Consider the following 14,169-nt stretch of genomic DNA (forward strand, 5'->3'; position numbering starts at 1 on the left):
GGTTGTATTGTCCTATTTACAACACATACAAACAGCAGATTAGAATGAGAAATACAGGCAAACTAACCATTTTTAAAAATAATTTATTGGTCTTTATGTACAAGGGGGGGAAAAAAAAAAAAGATGAAGTAGAAAACCAAACATGAGTAGAAAAGCCAAATGTACAAGAGTATCTTTACACTGCATTGAGGATGTTTGCTGCTGCCGCCCCAGACATAAAACTTAGCTGAGTCAGGAAACAGGCAAAACTTTTAAACTGTACATGGGAGGGAGGGAGGGAAGGAGGGAGGACCGAGTACCACGAGACGCAACTGACCGACCGCTCCTTGCCCGCAGAGAAGGAAACCAGAAAAGATCTGCGATATTCATTTCCGTAGGAAATTGTCTCATATGCCGGCAGCATTAGTTTTGAGCATCAATGTTTATGTTTCTGATGACAGGGACGGGGTAAGGGTGTGTGTGACGTCATAACAAGTCAAGCGCTCAATCAAAGCAACCGGTTAAAACAGAAGGCCTCTGGACATGAAGTCTTTGGTTCGTCTTGTAAAGCTTACAGCGGAGCAGCGTAGTGTGGCTGTAGGCTTGTTCAGAGTGGAGACGGTGCAATGGGATTTATGTTGAGTGACGACTGTACATCATTTTGCCCTTTCGTAAATAGTGAGTGTTCTAACAATGCAGGCCATTCACAAAAAAAAATAAAATAAAATAAAAATTTCAATAGTTACCACACTCGACTCATCTTGTATACACCGTCAAGAGAGCAAAATTGTGTCTTTAAAATATGATTTGGTCTATCATGAAAAGTAAAAGCAAACAGCTGGGGAAAATAAGTAGTGAACATAAAAAATAAAGCTGAGTAACATTTCAATACATTGCACAATATAATACTGACGTATCCGTTTTGAACCTTTTAGTGCTTGCGGTAGAAAGCCAATACATGACTTTAACTAAAAGGGGGAGAAGTTTGTCATCGGTCATAAAAACCAACCAAGCATCAATCTAGTAATTACCACTCCGCTATAATGCCAATAAATAGTAATAATAATAATGAGGACTAAAATGATAAAATCAATTAGCATGTGATGAAAGTCACCAAACATGTCAACACGCTCTCAATACGACGTGGTACACGCGTTCAGAAATCCACGCAGGAGCACACACGAACCGGCAATCATCGTCTCAAGCGGTTCTGGGATGCAATATGCATAATGGACTGGATGAAATATAAGTCCTTATGATGATGATGAGGGGCAAATTACACAACAACTCATTCATTACACAACGACAAAAATCAATCTTATCCTCACTTTGAAAGTGATACTGACGTGTCACCGTTAACACTACTGATGAGGGAATCAAATGATGCTCTTTCAACAAGGGATAGGTACAGAATCTACAGAGTAGGATGGCTTTAATAACACAATATTAACAGTCTGTTTCGCTGATGATAGGAAACACATTTTTGAATATCCCAGAGGGAGACTGAAACCCAAATGTGGGTTTAAAAGCTGGATAAAGCATCATATGATTTGGTTTTTAAAGCGCCTTCACTGCACTGCAGCCTTAAATCCGCTCACCTCGGGAAGGCTCAACGCTGATCTGCTTGTTGTCTAAAATCTGGACCACATGAAGAGGATCAGACAGCGGACTCAGGCTCAGACACTTTGGGCCTGGACTTCAGCAAATTCATGGTGCGTGAAGAACAAAAACATGAACAGTACTGATCAGTGGTAAGAAACTAGTCTGCACTCACAACAGTGGATTCTTCTCAGGGATCATTTTCTTAGAAATCTTAAGGTCGTCACTTCTCAAGAATTACATAGAATTCATACCATCGAGTCAGGGAGACTCAAGAGGGACAAGGTGTAATCGATAGAAAAATAATGCTATCTTGTACACTCACATTATTGAAAAAGGTATCACAAAATATTTTTAAATCATATGAGGTATGAAAGTATGAAACCCCTCTTGTGCACACAAACAGAACGGCACACTGTACTGTCGGCTCAGACACACCTCAGTGCATCGTGTAATCGGTTCTTGACTCGAGCTTTGTTCTACATTTTGCTTAGCAATGTAGCATGATGCTGATGCAAAAAAAAAAACTCAGGTTTGTTTTTTTTGTCTTTGAACTGATTCTTAAACCAAAGGACAACAATGGAGCTTTTTGTCTGGACAGTGAACAAAAACAAAGAAAAACATTTCAAAAGTCTCCAGTTGCACTTGAATGAGTGCCAAACAAAAGTTACGCACACAAAACAAACAATCTGTCTTGGAATAATAAAAAAAAAAAAAAAAAAAGAAGCCTGGTGCTTTCCTGTGCTGGTCTACAGCTTCCAAACACCACAACCTGATGTATAAACACACAAACGGACATAGGTTGCCTTTTGTCTAACCGCACATTTTGGTAAAATGAGGCCTTTTAGAAAAGGAACCATCCGACTGAACCCCGTCTGTGGTTGTGTGTGTCTTTGTGCCAGTCAGGCTGTCTGTCTCTCCGTATCCACAGGGGTTCTCGTTGACACAGGGCAAATCTGATGAGTGGATAATACTGACTGAAGTGGAGAACCTGCAGGAGAGGTACTCTCTGTGCACGCACACACACACGCACACACACACGCGCACACACACACACACGCGCACACTCACACACACTCCTGGCTTCAGGACAAGGTGCAGTCGTAGGCTCCCTCCTCCTCTCCCTGCTCCTCTGTCTGTTCAGGAGGGCAGTCCTCAGAGGGTGGGCGGGGAAAACCTCCCGCAGGTTCGAGGGAGGGCAGGGCCAGGCCAAGCGGAGCCGCTACTCCTCTACTGTCCTCCGGCCGCGGAAGCGCAGCACCTCCCAGCCCTTCGGAGCCGCTGAGCTTGGAGCTCTGGCCGGTGGGCTGGAAGGACTCAGGCTGCACCTGCTCAGCTGCTGAATCCATCAGCTCCTGCAGCTGCGGCTGGATCAGGTGGAGAAATGGTTTGTAACCCAGGCTGGAAAAAGAAGAAGAGGGATGGAGGAGAGGACAAGGTTAAACTGGGTATGATGCTCTTCACCATTCCACTTTTGCTAAAACACAAACACAAGCACATTTTAAACATTCCCAGTGTTACAATGCTTAAGCTGCCTAAACCAATGCTGTTAAGTTCATCACATAAAATTCTGATTCCAAAAATTGCAGTATTTAACAAGTGATTTCTATTTTAAACTTCTATTTAATTACTTAAAAACATAAAATAAAACATAGTTATGAGGTATACCCACCAGTCAGTGGAGACCCATGTGTCGACAGCCAATAAGCCGTTGCGGACACTCTGCACAGTTTCTTGGGGAACCTCGGGGCTGTCCAGGAAGCCAATCACCTGCTTTATGACGTTGGCGTCCCGCAGGATCAAACCAATCACTACACACCACTCCAGACAGCCCGCCTCCATGAACACATGAAGGAGATACCTGAAGGAAACCGAGAGGCACAGCTGTCAAGTACTGCCTTTGGTTTCTCATTGAATTAAAGCGGTTAACAAACAAAGACACAGCAGCGGGATCGTAGAAGTGAGGTTTAGTGACGGCGTCTCACCTGAGCTGCACCTGGGACTTGTGTGGGCCTTTGTTGGCCAGCTCCATGGAGATGTGCTCCAACTCGGCCTGGCTCAGGCTCAGAGTAGAGGAGTTCTCATCAACCATCGTCCAATCCCCATCCACCACCGAGCTGGTCTCTGTCAGGTCTGTGGCCGAGCCGACACTGTACTCTTCCACTTAAGGGGTGCAGAAAAGCAAGAGGAGGAATAAAAGAGAGAGAAAAAAAAAAAAATGGCATCAAAAAGACAATGGCATGTCTTCAGGAGGGCTATGGAAAGCTGGTGACAATGGGTGAGTTCCTTATTTATTTATTTATTTATTTATTTATTTATTTATTTATATATATTAATAGTTGGACAAGGATGAAGTGTTGGAGTCTTGTTACCTTTGTTGGTGAGCAGGGACAGGAACGCATCATGTGTCTGCGGCGAGTGTTGGTTGGAGTGAGCAGACGACGCCGTGTCCATGTCTTTGGCCCTCTGGCCGAGCCCGTCCAGCCACGTGAGGTTGCTGGGAGCTGCCTGAGGGGGCGCCGTGTCCATGTCGCTGTTCAACAGGCTGTCAGCTGACTGCGACTTCAACAGTCGCGTGCTCAGCACTTAAGAGTAGCAACAGAACAAAAACACCATGAAATATTATATTATAATATTAGAGCCATAAGTATTGTGATCTGGGGAATAGAAACCCCAGTTCACATGTTAATGTTAAAAATGTTCTTATTGATGTACATTTTCAAGTATTTATGGGTTAATCCCTTCCTGGGTGCTTTTAGCAACAACACCAAACAGACTGATTGAGGTTTGGTCAGTTTCCTAGACAGCTCCTGTATTGCCTGAATCCTCACCCGGGCGACACCGTCCGTTCTTCAGAGGCGAGCTGACGCTGCCCACAGGAATAACAGGGAAGGGCCAGAGAAAATCCTTATGGAGTCTCTTCAGCGCAGAAACAAAATCCTCAACGCGGGCCACGCGGTTTCGTTCGCGACACAACCAGCCGATGAGTTCGAAGCCCAGCTGTGCAGAGAAGCAACCCAGGTCGCGGAGGCGTACCTGCTCTAGGAGGTGGCGGGCGTGGCGCCAGAGCATCATGTCAATATACATGTTCTCTGCGCACTCCGCATCCCGACTGACAGAAATGAACACAGGAAGAAGGAGAGATAGAGAAAGAAAATGTTGAAACGTTTTGATGTTATAGTGAGGCCATTTTGAACAAAACATTATACTGGTTCACAAGCTACGTAACTGTGTGTGTGTGTGTGTTTGTGTGTGTGTGTGTGCGTGCGTGTGTGTGTCCATACCCTTTAGATGATGGTCCAGAGGGCATACTGAAGGTCTTCTGCAGGTTGAACTTGCCCGTAGTGATGGCATCTGCCGACTGCGACAAACTGATACTTCGGTTTCTGAAGAACTCAAAACCGCCAGTTGAGCTGGGTTCCTAAAGACAGAGATACACAGTTTAAAGTTTCATGTTTAAAGCATAGCATAATGTTTGTGGGTACAAAGCCTGATGGGGTTTCAGATTTGCTAAAATGGAAAACAAGTCAATTTCACATTCATTTGGTGGAAAACCTGATCACCTAACTTTTCCTTGACTGATATCTATAGACAGAGTCGAAGAAAAATGGCAAGCAGAGGAAATAATATTCGTAGGGATCATTGAAAGTTCTCTACCTGAGTGGTGGGTGTTGGGGGCGGAGTCTCCATCTCCCCAGAGCCAATAGCTTTGAGGAATCGGATCATGTGCCGGCAGAGGTCCCATTTGCCCTGCTCAAGCGCTGTGTTAAAGAGTAGAGTGGCGTGTTGTCTGCTCACCGCTGGGACCTCCATGTTCTTTACAGAGAGGGATGGGACACAAGAAGGGACAGATGGAAGAGACGGAGAAAGATGAAGGCTGGGAACATTTTATGATACCATGACACCCTCAACAGATTTAGTCAGGTATTATGCACAATGATTTTATCCGCGGTGGGACTATTTTTTTGTTATACTTCTGTCCTAGGCTAAAAATGTCTGATAATCCCTGCAATAAAAACAGAATATGTGCATGATTTGTCAGTGTGTCACTACCTGCAGTATAATCAGATAGGAGGCTGCGGTGTCCAGGTCCTGAGCCATGAGACACTCCTCAAACAGATCTTTGGGGTTTCCCACAGCGGCAAACAGGTAGTTCCACAGGGCGTACTCCGTCTTCCTGGCACAGTGGACGATGGTCTGGAGGAAGAGGGGGAACTCGGTGATGAACTTGGCCACGGTGGGCAGCAGAGGGTCGGGGATGGGCTCCCGTGACGTGGCCTCTTCTTCCAGTACGACGTGCACCATCAGCTCCATGACATGCGGGAAGTAGGGGAGGGAGGCACACGACTGAGCCAGCATCAAAGCCTGTGGGAGAGAATGGCAAGGCAAGGCAAGGCAGCTTTATTTGTATAGCACATTTCAGCAACAGGGCAATTCAAAGTGCTTTACATAAAACATTAAAGAGCAGTTAAAAACAATTGAAAACAATTTAAAAACATTAATAAACAAATTAAAAACATTAAAAGACAAGAATAAAATTGATAGTGCAGTATAAGAATAAAAGTTACAGTGCAGTATAAGAAATTAAAGTTAATAGATTATTTAAAGAAAAGCAACATCAAAAAGATAGGTCTTTAGCTTAGATTTAAAAGAACTGAGAGTTGCAGCGGACCTGCAGTTTTCTGGGAGTTTGTTCCAAATATGTGGAGCATAAAAACTGAACGCTGCTTCCACCTGTTTAGTTCTGACTCTGGGGACAACAAGTAGACCTGTCCCAGACGACCTGAGAGGTCTGGGTGGGTCATAATGTAGTAGCAGATCAGAAATGTATTTTGGCCGTAAACCGTTTAGTGATTTATAAACCAGTAAAAGTATTTTGAAATCAATTCTTTGAGGCACTGGAAGCCAGTGTAGAGACTTCAGAACTGGAGTGAAAACTTTCTTGGTTTTAGTGAGGACTCGAGCAGCAGCGTTCTGAATCAGCTGCAGCTGTCTGATTGATTTTTTGGGGAGACCTGTAAAGACACTGTTACAGTAGTCAAGTCTACTGAAGATAAAAGCATGGACAAGTTTTTCCAGATCCTGCTGAGAAATAAGTCCTTTAACCCTTGATATATTTTTAAGGTGATAATAGGCTGTTTTTTTAATTATGTTAATGTGGCTTTTAAAATTCAGGTCTGAGTCCATGACTACACCAAGATTTCTGGCTTTGTCTGTTGTTTTTAACATTGTCGTTTGAATGAATGGAAAGAAGAATGGACGGAACTGAAAGAATGGACTTTGTAGGTGTGTAAACAATCAAAGGCCTCATGATATGATCATAATATGGACCTGTTGTATTCACATACATGGTCCACAGAATGCAAAGACTAAAGTTTGTCTAAGTGAAGTGTTTCCCCCCTAGTTTGAGACAGGAGGCTCCACATACCTGTTCACCAAGATTGCGGACCAGCAGCTGCCTCAGGATGTGATGGAGGTAGATCTGGGAGGTCCTCTCTACGGTGCAGTAGGGGAACAGCGTCTCCAGAGGCTCAGAGGATCCCTGCAGCCCATCGTAGAGCACAGTCTCATTGGTTGCCCCCAGTACCAGGGCATCCTCGAAAAGCACAGCCAGCGGGTAGATGTTGATGTGGAAGGGCAGCATGATGCGCCTGGAGAGAAAGGAGTGGGGCTTGCGATGGTCTCGGGGAAACAGCGGCAGCCAGACTTTCATGCCCGCCTCACCGCAGGACAACCACAGGGCCTCCAGCAGGTGGCGCTTCTTCCTGTTGGAGCGACAGGTGGTCCACACATTCTCCACACACTGGGCCAGCACCACCGGAGGACAAAATGGTAGCTAGTGGAGAAAGAACAATTGTTATAGGGATTTAATAATAGATATTTCCATCGCACCATAACAATAGCATGCTGCTTTAGTTGGAGACATTAAAGATTATAACTAACTCCAACAGTTCTATTATCTCACACGTGACAGTGACGCCAAAGGCTACAGATCTGAAAAAACTAGCACCTCAACTAAAGATCATCAGGCCAGCATCAAGATCACCAGAGGGCTATTCCACAAAACCTAGATAGCAGATTAATCCAGGATTTCCCAGTTATCGTTGATGAATTTAACCTCGACTCAGTTTCACGAAAGCAGATGCAGATAAATTACCATGGAGATTTATTCTGTGCATCTAGCCTGCTCCTGACCAGGCTAACAGCCAGGATTTATTGATCCTGGTGCCTTTTCTGATCACTCAGCAGTGGTTTTACCTTTTTGTTATTAGCCTGCATTAAAATACAACCGGTACATATTGCTGTTCAATTAAGTACTTTTATTATTTTAACATTGTGACCTTGTTTTTTTAAATTATTCATGTGACATTGTTGCTGCTATATTGTGTTTATGAAGACTGGTGTTCATATTGTTGTTAACAGTTCGGTGAATATAGTATGGCAGATTAGAAAAGGCTGACAAATACTCTGTTACAGTCGTGTTTACAGTGTGCACTGAATTTATCACTTAATTATTTTCATAGCTTTTAGATTTCAGAATTTAATTTCTTTAGTGATTTTCTTTTCTATGTCAATATATACAAAGAAGTAAAGCATATATGGGAAGAAGGAAACTCGACCGCTGTAATCAAACAGCGAGAAAAAGCGTGGCAGATAATAGCGAGTTAATGGACTGAATCATCTAAAAGTCTAAAAATGTACATTTTTGAACCACTGCTCTTAACTGAAACCATTCTGCTCACTTTTAAGGCAAAATGTACAACTGTTAATTTGTGCAAATGATTAGTAGCCTAACTCCTTGAATGTGATCATTATGACAGATTTCACTTCATCAAACAAGCTGCTGCTCACGCTGTGTAAAGCATGCACACATATTCTCCATTTCAGCATCAGTAAATCTGTGATCGACCTCGCAGTCTGTAAAAACAAAAGCTGTGAACGCGCATCTATCCAAATTACTTCATCCTGGCTCGACCTAGTCCTACCTCCTCAGCCTGGCTTGGCTGTGGTGAAACGCACAAAGCCAGGACACAGATTAGACTAGGTCAAGCCACGCTTTATCGGTTATCCTGGATTTATAAATTCTGCTTTTGTGAAATAGTGCCCTGGACATTGAATGTGCCAGTGATATATTGATTTGTTAGCAACATTTACCTGGGCAGCTTGAACAAGGGGTAAAATGTTGCACAACATTAATTATTTGTAAAATTTAAGAGGGTTGCATTAGTATAGATTCTCCTTTTTCCCCTTCAAAAGTTTCCCGTTGTTTTAGCAAGAGCACAGGAAAAAAAAATACTTGACGCACTGGTGCACAACACACAAGTCTAACCTGAGACCAGGAAACACCACTGCATTGCTTATTGCTCGAACTCACCAGCTTCTTGTTGTTGGCAGGCGTCTCCTTCTCTCGTACCTGTGGTCCTGAACGGTCCCTCTGCAGCATGATCAACTGGCCAGCCAGATTCAACATGATGCTCTCTGCCATGCAGGCCTGAGATGGACACACACACATAAAACATAAATGCACATGCAACCTATAGAGACCGTATAGGTCAGCGTAGGTGTGTGTGTACTCTATGTGTGTTACCTGCTGCGGGGCTTTCAATGTGATGCCAGTCTCTGTGCGCACAGAGGTGAGTGTGACAGAAACCACGAGGGCAGGGTGAGGGATGTAGCGAGACATTGACACCTCCTGCAACAACTCTACGCTGGCTGTCGGGTGTGGACTGAAATATTAAAGAGAGGTGAACATATTATAAAAACAGAATCATGACTTCCAGGTAAAAACACTAAGGCACAAAAAAAATGAAGACAAGCAACAGCATGTGACTGCTAAGCAGAATCTCATTTTCTTTAAAAGTCTACGCAGACAATGTTCCGAAATGCTGGCAAACAACTTGATGCAGCTTACTTAAATATTTTATTTAGGGAGGTTCCTTGATTCAGTTAATTCAATGTACTTGACTGGAAATAAAGGTCACTAAATTGCAGTGCGCAGAAATATTTTTTTAAAGGTTCATAGGCTAGCCAGACCCTGTTAATTAAAAACAATGTCTACTCCGCTGGGGCCCAGTTCTGTCATGTGATGGGGTTTTAGGTCAATAGCTTTTACTAAAAGCCTCTTTTCCCAAGGGAAAATGTGGCTAAGTAACACAATTACTATTATGACTACAGGTGCCAAGGATTTCCCTGGTACTAGAGTGTTTGAAAGGAAGAAATGTGTTCAATGTAAAGAATAGTATCCAGTTTATCAAAAGAAGTTTGGCTAATCCTTACTTAGATATAAATTGTACAGTGGGTACAGGTTTAGCATGTATAATCCATCAGGCCTCATCATCCTTGCTGTTACAAGGCACAAAAAGCAAATATGTTCCAAGTAAAAAAAAACTACAGGACAAAGTTGGACAAAAATGAAGGCCTGGCAGAATGTAAACACATGAGATTATCCTGGGAAAAGTTAAAGGTCAGGTTTAAGACAGTGAGTGCTGTGGAGTTGAAGACTGAAAGTGCAATGTGTGTACACAGGAGCCCACCTGTCGTTCCTCCTCTCTATGCTATAGAGGCAGATGGAGCAGTCAGCTCTGAACAGGATGATCATGTCTCTGAAGACATTGAGCAACAGAGTGTCTGATTGCAGCTTAGTCACGGATGCAAAAGCGTTGTCCAGGTTGGAGGAGCGTTGATAGAGCCTCAACTAGTGTCAACAGAGGGAGAACAGAGGGAAGCGTCCTAATGAATGTAACAAAACTAAAACCACGATAAATAGAAAGAAATAGTGGAATTTATGAGAAACAATAAGTGGTGCTTCAGTCTCACCTGCTCTTGCTGGTCTATAAAATTGTAACAGGCCACCACCACAAAGTCCTTCCACCAAGCCAGACCTCCCGTCACGGTCATGTTCTGCTCCTACAGAAAAAATGCAAACACACGTTAACATTATTTACGTTGGCACAAAACACAACTTTACCCTAAAATAAAATACTTGACAGCTAGCTTGTGATAGAGAAGCTAGCTGTGCAGACTAAATGATGGCATATATTACACCAAGGATGTAGATCCACATAGAAATAAAGAAATTCTGGCAGAATTCTTTCAAAATAATAGGGGTGTAAGAAAAAAAAATCAATTCACTTGAGTATCGTGATATTTAATTTTGCAATACTGTATCGATTTTCAAAAACGCAATAAAAAATAATTTCTTTTTGTTTACCTGCAAAAATATTCATGTAAGACAGTGGTTCATGTTTATGTTGTGTTTAAACCCCCTACTGCTAGATGGCTATGCTGAGACGCACTACTAGTGTCCTTGCCTAACAGTGCCTAGCAATGCCTTACTTTTTGATAGAAGCTAACAATGTAGCTATGGCTGAACTTTGGCCTACTTTAGCATATAAAAATTTGCTCACTAAGAACCTGTGAATCACAATCCCAAACTGGCAGTTTGATTTTCTGTGTATTGAATTGTTTACCTAAAGTAAACTTCTTTGACTTTTATGCACATCATGTCTTTTTTTAAAGATTAGTTTTTCTAAAATTATACTTCCACTATACTAAAAATCCCAATATATATCGCCTTACGCACAGTATCAAAATATATTGAATCATGACCCATGTATCGTGATACGTATCATATCGCTAGATTCTTTCCAATACACAGCCCTACAAAGTAAGTCACCAGTTGTTCATTGACAATTGTACTGAAGCCATTATGAGAGGGTTATTATGTTCCAGTCTACAATGTCACATACCTGAGTGATGTTTCCAAACAGCTTCCATTTCCTTGTGAATAAGGAGTAGTGTGCAAAGCCCCGCCTCCCTGCAACAGCCATGCACTGGCCTGCTGTGTCTATGGCTGCAAACTACAAACACACACAAACAGTTTTATGGCCATTTTTATTAACATTACTGCTTTGTAGACTCTGGATTTTGACAGCTTCTAGAGTCTGAGCTCACATGTGGCCTGGGTGAATAACTGTAATAAATGTTTGTGGCACCAGATGCCTATGTGTCCCACACATAACACCACATTCAAAGCCAGAAAGTTCAAGTTGAATACCCATGGGGGATAATTGCATAAACAATTTAACACACGGTTCTATGACTAACAACTGTGCTGACATTTGACCTAGTGGACCAGGAGTCAAAATTACAAACACACATGTTCCCATACTTACCCGTATAGGCCAGTTGCTCTCTAGGTATGTGCTGTGAATCTAGAGGAATACAAAAATACTATGAGAAATACAAGATAATAGACTAAACCTGGTATCCATTGAACCACACACACACACACACACACACACACACACACACACACACACACACACACACACACACACACACACACACACACACACACACACACACACACACACACACACACACACACACACACACACACACACACACACACACACACACACACACACACGCTCCCTGGTATTGTGACTGGTGTTAAGCATTATTAGCTGCTGTTAACAGTATTTATTGCTTCTTTGTATTGGTCAGCATCACCATGAGGTTCTTTACATTCAGTATAGCTCGAGATCTATCTCATACTGGAAGCTTGGAGAAAATCTTTTTGATGATCGATTAGCTAAAATGCCAAATATTTGATGGTTCCTGCTTTTCATCATTTGTTGCATTTCCTCGTCTTACATGAAATTGAACAATTTGGGGTTTTAGACTATTAGCAGAACAATTAATGAAAATAATTGCAGCCTCTGTTGCTGATTCTACAGGATGGCCTGGTGCTGCACTGACATAATATGCTCGCAATATATTTTGTATTATTTGTTGCATAAATCCCATCAAACCAGGTGTGATTAATGCGCATCCTTACCTGGACCACATGCCAGTGCTTGTGTCCCAATAAAGTGCTTAGTCCCTGAGAGAGAGAAGAGTCGGGGTTGGGGGGATGGTGCAGCGGGCTGCCATCGTGTGGGTGTAAGTGTGTGTGCGGATGTGTGTCAGCGGTGCTGTGGACCTGCGAGGGGTCACCACAGGTCAGGTAGAGGCGGTCTTCACCATGGAGCAACACCTGCTCCTGGTTACTCTGTACAGCCGAGAGAGGAACAAACAGAGCATGAATGTTTAATGCGTGTGTGAGTGTGTGTGTGTGTGTGTGTGTGTGTGTGTGTTCACAAAACTTGCAGTATGTTTGCTCTCACCGTGCAGGGGTTGACTGTGAGGGCACTCTTAATGAAGTGGAACTGCAGTATGCCGGCCTGCAGGGAGGGGTGGGGAGGTGTGACCATCTCCTCCTCCTCTTGCTGCTGTTCCTCCTGCCTTCCTCTCTCCGGTTTGTTCGGGAGCACCCATAGGTGGTAGCCCTCTGCTCCCCAGCACTGGACAGGGCAGAGTGCAAGTCAGTCAGTATGCACACAATGGTAACCATTATACATTTTACATGTAACAGGCAAAGTACCAACACGTAGAGAAATCATTTAAACATGCACAATAAAGCATGCAATAAAGAAAAAAGTATCATTATTTTTCTGGAATAGAATTACACAGCTTGCGTTACCTCTGTTTCACTTCAATGAAAAACAATTTGCTTGTAAATAACAGGATTCAGTAGGTACTGAATCTTAACATAACCACAACACCTGTGCTTTTAATTTTGCCAACTAATTACCTACCATTATTTATAATAATATCTGTAACCTTAAATCTCTTAAATATGCTTTACAAATCAAGAGTTTTATATTGAAGTGTCCCTTTTATGTTATGTATTAAATATATTCACTTGCCATAGAGCTAATTTTAATAGGGTCCTTCTTGGTACCATCAGAGCGATACCTGAGGGGAAGAAAAACAATACAAGATGAATATATAAATTTATATGAATTACATGGAGAGTGTCTATCAGTGCATTAAAGTGTGTGTGTGTGTGTGTGTGTGTGTGTGTGTGTGTGTGTGTGTGTGTTTGTGTGTGTGTGTGTGTGTAGACTTACGCAAAATCCTCTCCCAGAGTGCAGATGAGGTGGGCTCCGAAGACACTCCACAGCGATAGGCCACCACACTCCCATGTAACCATGGCAACACTGTAGTCAGGTGACCAGCAGATCAGCTTGACTGGACCCGTCTTGTTATAGATGTCTGAACAGGCAAAGAATGCAGATTGTATTTTAAAAATACTACCTGAGTAGTTTTGCAAACACTTAAGTATTTTCTAATATTTGACACTAAATCACATTATATTGTGCATTGAAGCATGCAGCTCATGAATGTTTGGTCTTTTATCAAGAGCTTGATATTACAGAGCGATATTATTTGATGATAACCCTGGCATTAGCTGAGCAAAGTGTTTTGAAATACAGCCATCAATGTTCCATCCATCTGTGTGTTAGCTACAAAATCCTGTTTCTTTCCCACATGAATCACAGCTGGAGAATGACTTCTTTTTTTCCTGTTTTTTAACGCCACATGGAATGAAAACACATTCTAGCCAAAGTATAAAAGTACAATGGAATACCAGTAGGAACCAAATGATCTAGACTTATTTATTATTATATCACAATTTCCCAGTACTTCCCATCAGTGTATAACATTAATTCCTAATGATGTAATTTATGAAATCAATGTGAA

General features: G+C 42.5%; 1 protein-coding gene across 3 annotated transcripts in view; it reads right to left on the bottom strand.

Annotated features, from left to right (window-relative positions):
* Positions 1–68: 68 nt before the first annotated feature.
* The window catches only part of ric1 (RIC1 homolog, RAB6A GEF complex partner 1), a 38,144-nt gene continuing 24,043 nt past the window's right edge, over positions 69–14,169 (bottom strand). For all 3 annotated transcript variants that reach the window (XM_039779934.1, XM_039779933.1, XM_039779935.1), the window contains 19 exons: positions 13,536–13,680; positions 13,332–13,380; positions 12,750–12,926; positions 12,422–12,634; positions 11,754–11,792; positions 11,328–11,438; positions 10,396–10,485; positions 10,113–10,273; positions 9,167–9,305; positions 8,954–9,070; positions 7,007–7,414; positions 5,632–5,943; positions 5,236–5,394; positions 4,863–4,999; positions 4,410–4,690; positions 3,951–4,163; positions 3,564–3,741; positions 3,251–3,439; positions 69–2,979 (listed from right to left, as the gene is read on the bottom strand). In XM_039779934.1, the coding sequence (XP_039635868.1) occupies positions 2,664–2,979; positions 3,251–3,439; positions 3,564–3,741; positions 3,951–4,163; positions 4,410–4,690; positions 4,863–4,999; positions 5,236–5,394; positions 5,632–5,943; positions 7,007–7,414; positions 8,954–9,070; positions 9,167–9,305; positions 10,113–10,273; positions 10,396–10,485; positions 11,328–11,438; positions 11,754–11,792; positions 12,422–12,634; positions 12,750–12,926; positions 13,332–13,380; positions 13,536–13,680 (3,434 nt within the window). In that variant the 3' untranslated portion in view covers positions 69–2,663. The remainder of the gene's footprint in view (positions 2,980–3,250; positions 3,440–3,563; positions 3,742–3,950; positions 4,164–4,409; positions 4,691–4,862; positions 5,000–5,235; positions 5,395–5,631; positions 5,944–7,006; positions 7,415–8,953; positions 9,071–9,166; positions 9,306–10,112; positions 10,274–10,395; positions 10,486–11,327; positions 11,439–11,753; positions 11,793–12,421; positions 12,635–12,749; positions 12,927–13,331; positions 13,381–13,535; positions 13,681–14,169) is intronic.

Source organism: Perca fluviatilis, chromosome 17, assembly GCF_010015445.1.
Source record: "Perca fluviatilis chromosome 17, GENO_Pfluv_1.0, whole genome shotgun sequence".
NCBI classification, from domain to species: Eukaryota; Metazoa; Chordata; class Actinopteri; order Perciformes; family Percidae; genus Perca; species Perca fluviatilis.